At 54.7% G+C, this 17,272-nt stretch overlaps 1 protein-coding gene across 4 annotated transcripts in view; it reads left to right on the plus strand.

Moving 5' to 3' along the window:
• CNTFR (ciliary neurotrophic factor receptor) overlaps positions 1–17,272 on the plus strand; it is a gene marked incomplete at its 3' end in the record, with an annotated part of 459,556 nt that overhangs the window by 374,485 nt on the left and 67,799 nt on the right. For all 4 annotated transcript variants that reach the window (XM_084629637.1, XM_084629638.1, XM_084629636.1 and 1 more), the window contains exons 5-6: positions 13,683–13,800; positions 15,142–15,308. In XM_084629637.1, the coding sequence (XP_084485763.1) occupies positions 13,683–13,800; positions 15,142–15,308 (285 nt within the window). The remainder of the gene's footprint in view (positions 1–13,682; positions 13,801–15,141; positions 15,309–17,272) is intronic.

Below are 17,272 nucleotides of genomic sequence, written 5' to 3' on the forward strand. Positions count from 1 at the left end.
TCCAGCCATAGCATTAAGGAGCCCTGTATCGATCTGGGTGTGCTGCTTTATTTTCTCTTCTTAAGAGCATGGGATGGGCTGATGAGCTCTGCCTGCTAGAGGCAAGGGGTGGGCCAGGATTTTGCTGCAGAGCTGGGGCATGCAGAGCCCTGGGGGCCCTTGGCAGCCCTACCTTGCCCTCTGGAAGTGGGGGTGGTGGCTACAGGAGAGGTAACAAGTTCACTCAGAACCATTCAGTGCTGCAAATGGAAACTTCTCTGCCTGGTGTAGGGGGCCTGAACATATCAACAGATGTACTGCCACAGACCAGAGTGCCACCTGATCCAATATCCCTCCTCCTGCCGCTCCACCACAGACCGGCGCTCCACCTGACCCGGTATCCCTCCTCCTGCCACGCCGCCACGGACCGGTGCTCTGCCTGACCCAGTATCCCTCCTCCTGGTGCTCCACCACACACCGGCGCTCCACCTGACCCGGTATCCCTCCTCCTTCCACGCCGCCACGGACCGGTGCTCTGCCTGACCCAGTATCCCTTCACCTGGTGCTCCACCACAGACCGGCGCTCCACCCGACCTGGTATCCCTCCTCCTGCCGCTCCACCACAGACTGGCACTCCGCCTGACCCGGTATCCCTCCTCCTGCCAGACCGCCACGGACCAGTGCTCCACCTGACCTGGTATCCCTCCTCCTGGCACTCCACCACAGACCGGCGCTCCACCCGACCTGGTATCCCTCCTCCTGCCGCTCCACCACAGACTGGCACTCCGCCTGACCCGGTATCCCTCCTCCTGCCAGACCGCCACGGACCAGTGCTCCACCTGACCTGGTATCCCTCCTCCTGCCACGCCGCCACGGACCGGTGCTCTGCCTGACCCAGTATCCCTCCTCCTGGTGCTCCACCACACACCGGCGCTCCACCTGACCTGGTATCCCTCCTCCTTCCACGCCGCCACGGACCGGTGCTCTGCCTGACCCAGTATCCCTTCACCTGGTGCTCCACCACAGACCGGCGCTCCACCCGACCTGGTATCCCTCCTCCTGCCGCTCCACCACAGACTGGCACTCTGCCTGACCCGGTATCCCTCCTCCTGCCAGACCGCCACGGACCAGTGCTCCACCTGACCTGGTATCCCTCCTCCTGGCACTCCACCACAGACAGGCGCTCCACCTGGCCCAGTATCCCTCCTCCTGGCGCTCCACCACAGACCAGCGCTCCACCTGACCCGGTATCCCTCCTCCTGCCACGGACTGGCGCTCCACCTGACCTGGTATCCCTCCTCCTGCCACGCCGCCACGGACCGGTGCTCTGCCTGACCCAGTATCCCTCCTCCTGGTGCTCCACCACACACCGGCGCTCCACCTGACCCGGTATCCCTCCTCCTTCCACGCCGCCACGGACCGGTGCTCTGCCTGACCCAGTATCCCTTCACCTGGTGCTCCACCACAGACCGGCGCTCCACCCGACCTGGTATCCCTCCTCCTGCCGCTCCACCACAGACTGGCACTCTGCCTGACCCGGTATCCCTCCTCCTGCCAGACCGCCACGGACCAGTGCTCCACCTGACCTGGTATCCCTCCTCCTGGCACTCCACCACAGACAGGCGCTCCACCTGGCCCAGTATCCCTCCTCCTGGCGCTCCACCACAGACCAGCGCTCCACCTGACCCGGTATCCCTCCTCCTGCCACGGACTGGCGCTCCACCTGACCTGGTATCCCTCCTCCTGCCACGCCGCCACGGACCGGTGCTCTGCCTGACCCAGTATCCCTCCTCCTGGCGCTCCACCACAGACTGACACTCCACCCAACCTGGTATCCCTCCTCCTGCCGCTCCACCACAGACGGCGCTCCACCTGGCCCAGTATCCCTCCTCCTGCCACGCCGCCACAGACCGGTGCTCTGCCTGATCCTGTATCCCTCCTCCTTCCACGCCACTGTGGACCCGTGCTCTGCCTGACCCGGTATCCCTCCTCCTGGCACTCTACTACAGACCAGCGCTCCGCCTGACCCAGTATCCATCCTCCTGCCACACTGCCACAGACTGGCCACCTGACCTGATATGCCTCCTCCTGGCGCTCCACCACAGACTGGTGTTACACCGACAGACCCTGGTCGTTGGCAGGCGGGATCGAACCTGCGGCCTCTGGAGTTTAGTGCATGAGCTAAAAGCCAACTGCCTGTAGAGCAGACTCATTAATCTCTGTCTCAGTGGTCTCGGTGCTACTAGATAGGACAGAACACCACACCCAGAAGGTGAGTGAGTGACATACTTCCGCAAGTGGAGGAAGCGCGTCCCGTGCGTCAGACTTCCCAGCTGAAATCCTGGATGAGCCCCAACTTGTGACACCGACAGACCCTGGTTATTGGTGAGCGGGATTGAACAGGGGACCTCTGGAGCTAAATGCATGAGCCGCTACAGCATGAGCTGAAAGCCATACGGCTGTTAGCTAAGGCTCTAGAACAGACTCATTAATCTCTCTCTCTCTCTCTCGGATGCCACTAGATGGGACAGAACACCGCATCCAGGAGGTGTGTGGGTTACAGCGGTGCTCCACCTGGCCTGGTATCCCTCCTCCTGATGCTCCACCATGGACCAGCACTCCACCTGACTCGATATCCATCCTCCTGGCATCCTGCCATGGACTGGTGCTCCATCTAGTCCAGTCTCCTTATCTCTTTTAATGTTGGATACTTCAGAAGGAGGCATGACCTCTCCTCACCTCAAACACACACACTGCACCTCATTGTCCTTGATTCCATCATAGGAGGGGCATACCTCTGGCCACGGCCTTCCCTGACACAGGCGGGTCAGTTGCCCCTGTAATTTTATCCTAGCTGGCATTACTGACAATACTTATTTCAATCCACGCAAGTGTCATATGATGCTGTAGACTCTGCTTCTTGCCTTTTCATCCCAAGTGCTTTACAAAGGAGGTCACCATGGTTATTATCATCATTTTACAGGTGGGGAAACTGAGGCACAAGAGGCTGAAGCAATTTGCCCAAGGTCACCCGGTAGCTCAGTGGCAGAGCCAGGAATAGATCCCAGAAGATCTTCTGAGTCCTAGTTCAGTGCTCTATCCACTGGGTCATTCTGCTGTCTTAAACACTGAGCTTTCTGGGACAGACAGGAGTTCAAAGAGGGGCAGCTCTATGTAATATTCAGGCCAGTGTACACTTTGCTTCCTTCCCAGATATCAGAAAAGGCAGTACACCGGCACAATGTGCAGCCACAGTGTTTCATATGGAAATGTGCCTTTGGTTGCACAGATGGGTTACCGGCCTCGTTTCATTGTCTTTGACTTGAGTCTCTTTTGCTCTCTGAGTTTGCCAAAAATACCACCTGCTGCCAAGCCCAGAGGACATTCCAAAAGTTTGTTGCTCTTCCCCTTGCTTAAAAACAGGAAAAAAGTCTTATCTGCTGTATTAAGGTATTGGCGTAAATTCAGCCGTGCACACTCTGTGCTGTCAGCAGGGGATATGCAGAGAAAGTCACATGGGCTCTCATTTCCCCAGCTTCACATGTGGATCTATTTTTATTTCCCTGGTAACAGAACTCCCAAGCCCATGACAGATGATAATTTATGCCAGCAAATTTAAAACGGACGAAAGGAAGTGATTTGTCACACAACACACCATTAGCCTATGGAACTCATTGCCACAGTATCCTACAGAGGCCAAGAGCTGAGCAGGATTCAGAGGAGGATTGGGCAAGTGTAACACAAAGATCGCCGGAATGTTATAGTAATGATTTTTTTAAAAATTAACAAACATTTTGAACACAGAACATAACCCTTCCTGGCTCAGGGCATGAGCTGACCTCTAAATTATGAGGGTTTCGGAGGAAATGTGCCATGCAGGGGTCTACCACCTTCCGTTGAAGCAGATGGCACTGAGTACCGCTGGTAGCAAGATACTGGACTAGATGGACCTGAGATCTAAGATAGTCTGGCAATATCTGTCTATCTAACCAACCCTATCCACATCTCTCCCTCTCTTTCCATCCCCCATACACATCTGTCTATCTGTCTATCCCCATACCCAGTGGGGAGCTGGAGCCGGTTGTCACCGGTTCGCTAGAACCGGTTGTTAAGTTTAGAAGCCCTTTTAGAGCCGGTGGTTCCGCGAGGGAGAACCGGTTCTAAAAGGGCTTCTAAATTTACCCGGCCAAAAGTGGCACCTTAGGCGCCAACTCCACGGGTGCTCCAGCCCTGGAGCCCCCAAGGGGAAAATTTGGTGGGTGCAGAGCCCCCACCGGCAGCTCCCCGCCCCACCCCCGGAGGTGGAGTGGCGGTGAGCTGGGGCCAGGCGTGGGGCCGGGAGCTGCTGATGGGGGCTCTGCACCCACCAATTTTCCCCGTGGGGGCTCCAGCCCCGGAGCACCCAGGGAGTCGGTGCCTAAGGCGCCATTTTTGATGTGATCAGTGGGGGGAGCAGCTGCTCCCCCTGCTCCCCCCGCAGCTATGCTACCCCACCCCTAGGAGCCAGAGGGACCTGCCAGATGCTTCCTGGGAGCTGCCCCAGGTAAGCACCACCGGGACTCCCTACCTCGCCCCCCAGCAGGTCCCTCTGGCTCTTAGAGGTGGGGTGGGCACCCACTATGGTGGCTCATGAGACCCTCCTGCCCGGTTCTGGGGGCAGTGGATGGGGCAGGGGTCCTGGTGGGGGAGGGCGTCAAGGAACGTGGGGGGGTGTTGGATGGGGCAGGAGTCCTGGGGGGGCAGGGGTGGACAACGACCCCCTCGTGGGGTGAGGAGAGAACCCGTTGTTAAGATTTTGGCAGCTCATCACTGCCCATACCCCCGTCTATCTATCTATCTATCTGTCCTTTCTTCCTTCTTTGCACACAGTGCTCATGCACCTCTGTACTTGAGCAGGCAGATGGAGAGAATTTTCAAGGGGGTTGCTGTGAAGACAAACAGACTAACAATATTTGCAAGTCCTTCAAAGGCTGCCGAGTGATAATGCAGCAGCGAGGCTGTTCAGACGCCCTCTCTTCTTGCTGAAAAGCAGAACTAAAGTTCTAAGCCCAGCCTGCAAATCTCCAACCATCTTCAGGGCATGGAGGAATTAGCAAAGATTGCTGATAGCTGGATCCAATTTACAAGGCTTGCCGCCGGACAGAGGAGATAAATAATCTTCAGATAGGCTAATTAAAGTCTCGTTAAAGATTAATTAATGATATTTGCAGGCCAGGCAACCTTCCAGGGTGGTGCAGGTAGCATGCGGGCCTCTCCATGAGGCCGAGGTGAGCCGAGGATGAATTCTTGGCAAAGGATCCCTCTGTGCTGTCTCTGCAAGGGAGGCGCGGGGCGATTTCACGCTGTATCCGGCTCCGGACAGGGTCCCACGTGCCCAGCACATTTCTGGTGCTGTCTCTGCATACCGAGAATTTAGCTGGGCCCTTTGCTTTTCCTAAGTAGCGGATGTCCCCTGCCACTCTACCTCTCCCCCCCACCAGGAACAAATACCCCAAGGAAGAACTGCAGGTTGCTCGCGAATGCTGGTGAGTCAGAAGCCTAGTGTGAGGGGCGGCTGGGTGGAAAGGCTGCTGAGCAGTGCATAAGCTTGTCCTTTCGGAGCAGCGGCTCTAGCCTTTGACTGCCTCTACAGGCCTGGGAAGGGAGGTGGGGCGCGGATCGAGTCAAAGCCGAAGAGGGCTGCAGAGGATGCTTGTAATGAGAAGGGCAGGAGCCAGTGTTGGGGTGGAGACAGAGGAGACGGCTGGAATCAGCTTCTTCGTATGAATAATGGATCCTAAACATCCTCGCTGCAGGGGGGGAAAGCCAGAGCACCCCCATCCCTGATACCCCAAACATCTGTGCTCTGAGCCCATCATTGTGTGTCCCCCAGCTCAGCCCCTGGATTCTGCCAGTCTTTGGGCTCTGCTCCATCACTGCACACACCCCCTGCAGCGGGCGCTGCCAGCCCCCTGGTACCCCAGTCTCTAGGGCTTCCCCGCCCTCTTTCGGAACTCCATGTATTTGATTTTTCTCCGTGGAATGCCGTGGGCCCTGTGCTGGTGGCCCCCAAGTAACAGTGTTCTGATGAGCTACTGCCACCATGTGGTAGCTCTGAGATACAACAGGATGGTCCTCAGCCCCCCTTGCCCCTTCTTCCTTACGCGCTTCATCAGGTGGGTACTTAGGGGCCACATGTTTTTAGCCTGGTGGTTGTTTCCAGCTCCCGTGGGATTCTGAGAAAGATGGCACGCGACCGTAGTGCCAACGGTCTGCGGCCGCGTGGGTTCTAAGTGCTCGCTCCACGGGCAGCGAAGGGGTTAAGGGGCTGGCAGGAGAGGTGGGGAATTCGGCATCGTCTCTGGCCTTGCGATGATCTGAACTGGTTTTCTGCAAAGGGTCTGCTTGAATTATTTAACCGTGGGGCTCATTGCCCAGATTCTGGCCTTCCTCTGTTGTCTGAGGGCTGAAATAGCCATCAGGAGAGACACACGCCTTATACCAAAGCAGGTTTCTTCTCCCTCTCCATCCTCCTCAGTGCTTTGGCCAAGGTCTGTGCCATGCTGAGGGGCTGCTTTCTCCCAACAGACACAACGCCCCGAAGACCAGGGGGAAGGATGGCCTCGGGACTGCAAGTTGGGAGACCTAGTTAGTGTCCTCAGGCAAGCCGCTGCAGCTCCTTGTGCCTCAGTTTCTCTCTCTCTCTTTGGCTGGAAGTGGCTACACAGGAGGGCAAATTCTTCTTCTCCCTGGGAGAATGTCAGTGGCGTCCACAGCAGCTCTGGTTTGCAATGCAGACTCCCAGCCTGGAGCATGTGGAAAGCCACCCCAGCTGTCACTGGAGCGGGCGCAGGCTGGTCTCTTCCCCGGAGCGTTTTCTGCACACCGGACTGGGCACAGTGAGCCATTTGCTCGCGGGGGGGATGGGGAGTTTCACCCTCTGGAAAGAAAGAGCCATTGGCGGCTTGGTTTAATGTATCTGGAGCTGCTTGCTGTGCCTCTCGCTGCTCAGTGTGAGCAAAACGGTCTCCAGCGGCTGCGCACCCAGGAGACCCAGCCTTTGCTCAGCTGGATGTAATGAGCACCAGACAGGAGCCAACAGCTCTCCTGGGTTATCATGGTTAGTTATTATCTACAGAGAGGCTGAAATGTGTGTGCTCATAAACCCGTCCTGCCAGGCTGGTGATGTCCTGTGCAATGCTGGTGCTTTCGTGAAGCTCTGCCAGTCTGCGGGCTCTGTGCATATGGCGTGGCGAGGCCTCCAGGGACGGGATGGGGAGGCAGGAGCGGCTCTCGCCACGTTCGTCACCCGTCTCGGCATCCCACCAGGCTGAGCTGCCACGTTCCCCCGTCCAGACCCAGAGAAGGGGTGTCGGCCTCCCTGTGAATTCAGGGCCCTGTTCACACCTGCAGACCACGGGCGCCGAGTCCGGAGCACCCACCGGGAAAAATTAGCAGGTGCTCGGCAGCCACCGGCAGCCAAGCTCCCCCTGCCCCCGCCTCGCCTCCCCCTCTGCCCCCCCAAGCACACTGCGTCCCCGCTTCTCCCCCTCCCTCCCAGGGCTTCCCACCCCCCCCACCTAAAAGCTGTTTGGTGAGGTTTAGGACTTTCCCAGCGGGAGGGGGAGGAGCGGGGATGCAGCGCGCTCAGGGAGGAGGCAGAGAAGGGGCGGGGACTTGGGGAAGGAGGCGGGGACTTGGGGGAAGGAGTGGAATGGGGGCGGAGCAGGGGCGGGAAGAGGCAGGATGGGGCGGGGCCAGGGCAGGGGGTGGAGCACCCACTGGGCAGAAGGGAAGTCGTCGTCTATACTGCAGACTCCACCTTGCAGGGCACGGCGCACACCCGTGAGAATCAGGAGCATCCCAGGATGGGAGTTGACCGCAAAGGGAGATGGGTCTGGCCAGATTTCCCCATGAGTGACATCAAATCAACACCCACAGCCTCTTCGCAGGCACTCTGCGGACTGGAGGTCCCACCAGGATTCCTGTCTGTCCATCAGTCCCCATCCCTAAAGTGACTGAACACCTCCTGAACCGTGTAAACTAGAAATGACGAGAGCCTTTTCCCCTCCTCTGTCTCTCACCGGGAGGCGGTAGAGCTCCATGGGCGTAGAAGGCTTGTGACTCACATGACTGGAGTACTGTCATGGATAGATATAAGCTGTTCAGGAAGGACAGGCAGGGCAGAAAAGGTGGGGGAGTAGCACTGTATGTAAGGGAGCAGTATGACTGCTCAGAGCTCCGGTACAAAACTGCAGAAAAACCTGAGTGTCTCTGGATTAAGTTTAGAAGTGTGAGCAACAGGAGTGATGCAGTGGTGGGAGTCTGCTATGGACCACCGGCCCAGGGGGATGAGGTGGATGAGGCTTTCTTCCGGCAGCTCGCGGAAGCTACTAGATCGCATGCCCTGGTTCTCATGGGTGACTTTAATTTTCCTGATATCTGCTGGGAGAGCAATACAGCGGTGCACAGACAATCCAGGAAGTTTTTGGAAAGCGTAGGGGACAATTTCCTGGTGCAAGTGCTAGAGGAGCCAACTAGGGGGGAGCTTTTCTTGACCTGCTGCTCACAAACCAGGTAGAATTAGTGGGGGAAGCAAAAGTGGATGGGAATCTGGGAGGCAGTGACCATGAGTTGGTTGAGTTCAGGATCCTGACACAGGGAAGAAAGGTAAGCAGCAGGATACGGACCCTGGACTTCAGGAAAGCAGACTTCGACTCCCTCAGGGAACGGATGGCCAGGATCCCCTGGGGGACTAACATGAAGGGGAAAGGAGTCCAGGAGAGCTGGCTGTATTTCAAGGAATCCCTGTTGAGGTTACAGGGACAAACCATCCCGATGAGTCGAAAGAATAGTAAATATGGCAGGCGACCAGCTTGGCTTAATGGTGAAATCCTAGCGGATCTTAAGCATAAAAAAGAAGCTTACAAGAAGTGGAAGGCTGGACATATGACCAGGAAGGAGTATAAAAATATTGCTCGGGCATGTAGGAATGAAATTAGGAGGGCCAAATCGCACCTGAAGCTGCAGCTAGCGAGAGATGTTAAGAGTAACAAGAAGGGTTTCTTCAGGTATGTTGGCAACAAGAAGAAAGCCAAGGAAAGTGTGGGCCCCTTAATGAATGAGGGAGGCAACCTAGTGACAGAGGATGTGGAAAAAGCTAATGTACTCAATGCTTTTTTTGCCTCTGTCTTCACGAACAAGGTCAGCTCCCAGACTGCTGCACTGGGCATCACAACATGGGGAATAGATGGCCAGCCCTCTGTGGAGAAAGAGGTGGTTAGGGACTATTTAGAAAAGCTGGACGTGCACAAGTCCATGGGGCCGGACGAGTTGCATCCGAGAGTGCTAAAGGAACTGGCGGCTGTGATTGCAGAGCCATTGGCCATTATCTTTGAAAACTCGTGGCGAACGGGGGAAGTCCCAGATGACTGGAAAAAGGCTAATGTAGTGCCAATCTTTAAAAAAGGGAAGAAGGAGGATCCTGGGAACTACAGGCCAGTCAGCCTCACTTCAGTCCCCGGAAAAATCATGGAGCAGGTCCTCAAAGAATCAATCCTGAAGCACTTACATGAGAGGAAAGTGATCAGGAACAGTCAGCATGGATTCACCAAGGGAAGGTCATGCCTGACTAATCTAATCGCCTTCTATGATGAGATTACTGGTTCTGTGGATGAAGGGAAAGCAGTGGATGTATTGTATCTTGACTTTAGCAAAGCTTTTGACACTGTATCCCACAGTATTCTTGTCAGCAAGTTAAAGAAGTATGGGCTGGATGAATGCACTATAAGGTGGGTAGAAAGTTGGCTAGATTGTCGGGCTCAACGGGCAGTGATCAATGGCTCCATGTCTAGTTGGCAGCCGGTGTCAAGTGGAGTGCCCCAGGGGTCGGTCCTGGGGCCGGTTTTGTTCAATATCTTCATAAATGATCTGGAGGATGGTGTGGATTGCACTCTCAGCAAATTTGCGGATGATACTAAACTGGGAGAGGTGGTAGATATGCTGGAGGGCAGGGATAGGATACAGAGGGACCTAGACAAATTGGAGGATTGGGCCAAAAGAAATCTGATGAGGTTCAATAAGGATAAGTGCAGGGTCCTGCACTTAGGACAGAAGAACCCAATGCACAGCTACAGACTAGGGACTGAATGGCTAGGCAGTAGTTCTGTAGAAAAGGACCTAGGAGTGACAGTGGACGAGAAGCTGGATATGAGTCAGCAGTGTGCCCTTGTTGCCAAGAAGGCCAATGGCATTTTGGGATGTATAAGTAGGGGCATAACGAGCAGATCGAGGGACGTGATCGTCCCCCTCTATTCGACATTGGTGAGGCTTCATCTGGAGTACTGTGTCCAGTTTTGGGCCCCACACTACAAGAAGGATGTGGATAAATTGGAAAGAGTCCAGCGAAGGGCAACAAAAATGATTAGGGGTCTGGAACACATGACTTATGAGGAGAGGCTGAGGGAACTGGCATTGTTTAGTCTGCGGAAGACAAGAATGAGGGGGGATTTGATAACTGCTTTCAACTACCTGAGAGGTGGTTCCAGAGAGGATGGTTCTAGACTATTCTCAGTGGTGGAAGAGGACAGGACAAGGAGTAATGGTCTCAAGTTGCAGTGGAGGAGGTTTAGGTTGGATATTAGGAAAAACTTTTTCACTAGGAGGGTGGTGAAACACTGGAATGCGTTGCCTAGGGAGGTGGTGGAATCTCCTTCCTTAGAAGTTTTTAAGGTCAGGCTTGACAAAGCCCTGGCTGGGATGATTTAATTGGGGATGGGTCCTGTTTTTGAGCAGGGGGTTGGACTAGATGACCTCCTGAGGTCCCTTCCAACCCTGATATTCTATGATTCTATGATTATGATTCTATGACTGTGTTTGTGTATTTACATTGGTGCGAGTGTGCGCTGACATTGCAGAGGGTTTGCGTGGGGTCCATAGTGGGAATGAGTTCCAATGCAGAGGCCTGGGGCCCAAGTCCCATGCTCACGAGTCCCCCTTTGGCTTGGCAGTTCCATTGTCCCAGTGGAACGGTGCTGCCAGGGGAGATCACGATTGTCGTGGGCGAGGCATCTCTCTCATCGCTGTGACTAGTCGCACGGAGGGCTCTGAACATCGTTGTTCTGGACTCTGTTTCCAAGGGGTGGCCTGAGTGGAGTGGGGTGTTGGGCTGATGTTTCTGGGAGCCCAGTGCTGACATGTGCAGTGGGGTCTAACCCTGGTCAACGGCTATTTGGGAGTGATGGATGGTAGATTGAGTAGAGGCCATATTGGCTCTTCTTCTTTGCTTATGGAAGACAGTCTTTACTCAAAGAGGGCTAGGAATTCTTCATTGTCATGCTCAGGGATATGAGCAGGACTGAGGAGATGACAAATCAGGGCTGACGTATATCAGAGACCTTCCTGACAGCAAGCTGTAGTAGATTGTGGTGTTGCTCCCCAGGGAAGAGGTGGGAGCCCCGGGGCTTGGATCTTCTAAAGGTCAACTAGACAAAGCAGTAGAAAATCTATCTATGTCTGTTTCTGTTGCAGTGGGAGCAAGTTATAGAGTGAAGTGTACATCCATGCTGGCATACCACCCAAACACCTGAGCTGTCTAGACCTGCATAGGCAGGTGCTTAGATATCAGCAAAGTGCATAGATACAGATTTTTTAGGGCCAGAAAGGACCATTATGCTCATGTACTCTGACCTTTTATTATCTGAGCGCCAAGGTGAGTGAAGTAATATCTTTCGTTGGACCAGCTTCTGCAATACAAGGTATTATCTGCCCAACCTTGTCTCTCTAATATCCCAGTACCGACGTGGCTACAGCTACACTGCTTTTATTATTTGTGGTTTCGTAGTCGTGGGCCCGGCCCCCACGACTAGGGATGGGTGAACTATGGTCAGACCTTTCCCATCTGAAACGTCTCTAATCCTCTGAAGAAGCCACGGCCAAGCCACAGGTCTTAGCACAGGGGAAGGGGTTCTCCTGGCCCAATGCGTACGCACATTCCTCTCTCACATGACCCGGGTTTTCTGCTGTCCTTGGTGAAACAGTTCTGCTGACCAAAGTGTTGACGCAGACTGGTCCTGACGCGTACCCTTCATTTCCCCCTGTCTTGGCCCGTTTACAGACCATCAGCTTTTCCCTCTCTCCTAAGCTGCGTGGCCCCAGTTCCTCCCTCTCTTTAGATAGGACATGCTCTCTGTTGCTTCTGGTGCTTTCATTGTCACCTTCGGGCTCTCTCTGGTGTGCAAATCTCTCAATAATGTGAGGCAGATGGAACAGCGTGCTCCCACCGGGTCCTCTGGGTCTGGCCAGAACACGCTGTCCAGAGAGGACAGTCCTTGTGCTATCCCATAGGCACAACACGGTCTCAAACACAAGTGACGGCCGCCCTGGGCACAGACAGCTGCAGACACTGTGCCTGAGAGCTCGTAACGGCACACCTGGTTCTGTATTTTGCACCACCCGCAGGTGTGTGAGGTGTGGGGATGGGAAGATGAGGTCCCTGCCCCAGAGCACTTACCATCTAATTTCAGCCATCAGGCACCAAGAGGGAAGCGGAGGTGGGGAGATGGATGAGGGTTGCAGAACTGAAACTCTGCAATTACTCAGCAAAGCTCGCTCCTCCTGGAGAGGGCATTAGCAGGGCATTAGCAGGCGGTCGTGCATGGATATAATAGTCATTGGGTGCAATGTTCCCTGGCTCTGCGCTCTCCATTAAATATGGGTGCCAGTGGGTCTCTGGGGTTTCTCACTCTGGCCCTGAAAACAGTTCAACCCCAGAACAGGTCAATGAAACTTGGGCTCCAGCAGTTTCCCCGTAGCCACCACCCTCTCTGCACGCATGCCATCTTGGTATAACACATCAATCGCACGCATGTAGCTCAGCCTGGTGGGCTGCCCATGTTCTCAAAGCTGACGTCACAGAGCAGGAGAAGAGGAAATCCGACCACGGCAGGCATCGCCGAGCGATGTCTTCTGGCCTGTGTTCTGCAGGAGGTCAGGCCAGAGGATCGCAGGGGCCCCTTTTGGCCTTGACCTCTGTGAATCTCTTCTGTCTCATTGGAGTGTGTCACTGGCCAGTGGGCAGTGCTTGATTGTTATGTCCATTACATGAGAATAACGTCCAGCCGAGACAAGCTGGAATGTACTATCTACATGTGCGTGTGTGTGTGCGTTCTACAGAGAGGATAAGAGACCTGTTATTGCTACCAGCTCAAGGAGAGCTCCTTTTGCTCATGTGTCGGAAGTTTTTGTTCTGGCAGCAGAAGCTCCAGGGTCCTAGGCCCAGCCCCCAAAGTGTGTGTGTGAGTTGCACAGCTTTGGCAGTGATAAGTTGCAGGGCTAACACACACCTCGAGTGCGTCTGCTCCGAGGATTATGCCCTCTCTAGGGGCTGGCAGCCAGCTGGTAGACACACCAATTAGGGAACCGGGTCTAGGGATGCCTCCTGTGGGTGATCTGCTGGCCAGGTTCTGATGCAGCGTAGAATCCGGCCCTCCCAAGCAATACAGGAAGCCACATGGAGGTCTTTAGAGTTAGAAGCCGGATGGCAGGGGTTGGGTTTTTTGCCTGGGCCTGTGAGGTCCTCCTGGGTCAGAGTTTCCATTGCACAATTACGGCAGTGAAATCCTCTTGCATTCAGCGCGTCCCCACCTCTCCGCGCTTCCTCCATCGCACAGACCAGAGTGATGAGGACGTCCCCATTAGTAATCTAGGTCTCTGCTTCCCGGCAGCCTCGCCCAAGGAGCCAGTGCTGATGTGTCGATCCAACAACTACCCCAAGGGATTCTACTGCAGTTGGCACCTGCCCAGTCCCACGTACATCCCCAACACCTTCAATATCACCGTCATGTAAGTGCCTGGGTCCGGGGGGGCGGGGAGGGGAGAGGTGCATCTTTGTGTGGGGCAATTTTGTCTCTGGGCTGAGGGGTAAATCTGGAATAAATCTGGAGTCGCTCCTTGGAGTGCCCCCAGGTTCACAGCACAGACACAGAGCACCTAAAAGATACCCTGGTGTTGCTGCATGTCCCAGAAATGGGCCAGCCAGCTGTGCACAGCAGTGACGTTCCGGTGACATCCAAACCAGCGTCCTGGTGCAGGATGTGACTCCTAACTGAGTCACCCCTGAGCCCATTCAGATCCTATTCCTGGGCGTCAGGGCCAGTCCACACCACCTCCTTCTCCACATGGGGAAATAGCTCCCAGCTGCTATTCACCTGCCAGCTATTCCGGTTTAAATTCATTTGTCTTGGCCAAGTGCCATCACATCGCTAGGCTTCCCCCAGCCCTCTTGGCCTGCTGGAACGCAGCTGGTGCTACAGGGGGGAGCGTCATCCATTTCCGTGTTGCTTCTGGCAATTCCTACACGATCACATAGCTACCTGCCCGCAGGGGCCCACGGAGAACTTGTGGTGGTCCCTAGACACTGCCCAAAGGACAGACTCTCCCGTCACAGACAGCAGTACCACTGCCGGGCTGGGCGGATGAGGGAATTGGGAAGGCAGCCCTTCAGCTCTCCGGTGCTGGTTGCTTCCTGTGAGGTGGCCACCGGCTGGCCTGTGTGAAATTAGTTCGTAATCTCCATCCTCACAGGGAGGAGTCCACTCCACTCCAAATCAGGATTAACACTGGCCCTAACCCTGCCTGCGTATGGACAGGGAGCTGCTGGCTCCTCTCCGCATCCAGGTGGAGCGGGGCGCATAGGGAAGTTTGCACTGCAGCTGCCCACTGGCCTTGTTCTGTGGATGAATCAATGGGTTTCTGGCTCCAGGGCTGTCAATCAGCACAAACTCCCCTTTCCCGATGGTTTAAAGTCATGCAGGGCACGTGAGCCTGGGGCATCCCCTTTGGAAGGAGGTAACCTCTTGGGTGCTGGAGCTGGCGTGGCACCTTGTAGCCCCCAGAGGTGGGGTTGCAGCTTCGCACCGGGGTGATGGCAGGATCCAGGCAGAAGTTGTGACGGTGCACCTGAGGTCTGAGCCAAAGAGGGGGCCGCCCAGGGGAAGATGGAGGAGTGACGAGCCTCCCTAAGGCTGAGGGCAGGTCTGAGCAGAGAAGAGGCATGATAATTAAGGCCAGGCTGGAGCACAGGGATGCCAGCATGGCACCAATCCTGGGCCCCAGTGAGCCTGTCCAGCTGAGTGCTGATCCTCAGGGTAATGCCTGTTTTCTCTTCTTTTCTGGTTTTGACAGGCATGGCCCGAGAGAGTTGGTCTGTGAGAAAGACGCTTTCCCCAAAAACAGGTGTCACATCAGATATCTCCAGCTGTTCTCCACGGTGAAGTACAAGGTGACCTTGACAGTCACGAATGCCCTGGGCAGAAACGCCACCACAATCACCTTTGACGAGTTCACCATAGGTAACTTCCCTGGCCGGCGCTGGGCTCTCAGAGCCGGGCGGGCGGTTTGACTGGTTCTTAGTGTGGCACGAGGCTGCCTGTCTTAGTTCCTGGATGGTAGTGCTGGGGAGAGGTGCCCGGTTGACAGCGCTGGAACAGAGCCTTTGTTATCCACAGATTATCCAGGGCAGAGCATGGATGTGTCCTACCCATGTTCTGCAGGGACTCCCTCAAGTCAGGAGAAGGGAGTATGGTCTCCATGGTCCATATAGCCCATTGGCTCCTCTGCTATTGGAAAGAGAGTCCATGCCGACTAAAATGATGCTTCACTGAACGTTTTGCTTAGGACACGGGCTGTGACTAGGTTTTGCCAGTTTTGGTTGGACGTGTTCCTGGGGTTTTCATCCCATGACACAATCTTTAATTAAAGATTAATCTTTTAATTTCTGGAAACTCCAGGACAATCCTGGCAGGTTGGTAGCCCTAGCTGTGACCACTAGTGAGGCCACCAAACAGCTGTCCGATGACAATGCGATGTGGTCACCACAGAGCGAAGCAAGATTTGAACAGGTAGCCCCCGAGCCATCTGATTCCCAGCTTACAGCCTGGTGTGTTGCTCGTTTCCCATCTCGGGCTGCCGGGATCAAAGGCGATAACTGAGCTGTCAGAGCAGTCCCCAAAATGCACTCTCAGCTCCTTTCCACTCAGACGCAGCTTGGGGCAGGAAGCAGGCCTCCTTTGGAGCAGCGTCACTGTCCACCTCCCATTCTGAGCAGGGAGAAAGAAGTTCCCGCAGGGAACTGGTGCATGAAAAGAGGGGTTTGCTGTTTGCACCAGACTTACTCCATCCCTGTTTTCACTCATCCAGTCAGGGAGTGGAAATAATCGTGCCCCAGGTGACTCGGCTGCCCAGTCACTTGCCATGAGCAACAGATGGTCACAATGAGCAATTCAGGAAAAGCCTATAGGCCGAGTTGTGTTCCCGTAAAGCGATGGATAAATAGCTCCTTTGTCTCGGGTTCCGTGTGGTTTGGTATTAGGTACCTGGAGAGAGACAGACATCTCTTAGGAGAGGGAACAGCCACCAAAACCACAGCAGAGAAGTGGGACAGGCTGTTGTTACTGAGCATGTGCACTGCGTTAGCACCTGGAGGCCTCGGTCTAGCCAGGGCCCCATCGTGCTGGGTGCTTTCCAGGCAAACAATAAAAGCCCATTCCTGCCCAGTAAATGCACAATCTTCATCTAAGGCAAGAGCTGAGTGGCAAAAGCACACAGGAGAAGGAGGATTAGCTGTGATATCATTATTATTTATGTGTATTATCCTAACCCTTAGGAGCTCTAATCCTAGACCAGCACCCTGTTGTGCTAAGTTCTGTGTCCACAATTCATAGGTGACTCCAGCTGCCCATTCGGCAGCAATCTCAGCCAGCCACCTGCCCAGCTGTAATGTACAATGGATCCTTATTGAGCAGGCAGCTGGGATTCAGGAGCCAGTTGACCCACATGGTGGCACCTGGCCTAACCCCTCACTGGGTCGCTTGTTGCTATTCTAAATGTAATAATGGTCATAATCACATGGATGCCACAGTGTTGGGTGCCATGATAAGAGCCCAAAAAGAATGGAACCTGGATATTAGATGGGGTGGGATCTGAGTTACCAAGGAAAGAATTTTCTGTAGTATCTGGCTGGTGAATCTTGCCCATATGCTCAGACTGATTGCCATATTTGGGGTCGGGAAGGAATTTTCCTCCAGGGCAGATGGGAAGAGGCCCTAGAGGTTTTTCGCCTTTCTCTGTAGCATGGGGCACGGGTCACTTGCTGGAGGATTCTCTGCTCCTTGAAGTCTTTAAACCACGATTTGAGGACTTCAATAGCTCAGACATAGGTGAGAAGTTTTTCGCAGGAGTGGGTCAGTGAAATTCTGTGACCTGCGTTGTGCAGGAGGTCAGACTAGATGATCATAATGGTCCCTTCTGACCTTAG

Source organism: Lepidochelys olivacea (assembly GCF_965140295.1).
Source record: "Lepidochelys olivacea isolate rLepOli2 genome assembly, chromosome: 5".
Lineage (NCBI taxonomy): Eukaryota > Metazoa > Chordata > Testudines > Cheloniidae > Lepidochelys > Lepidochelys olivacea.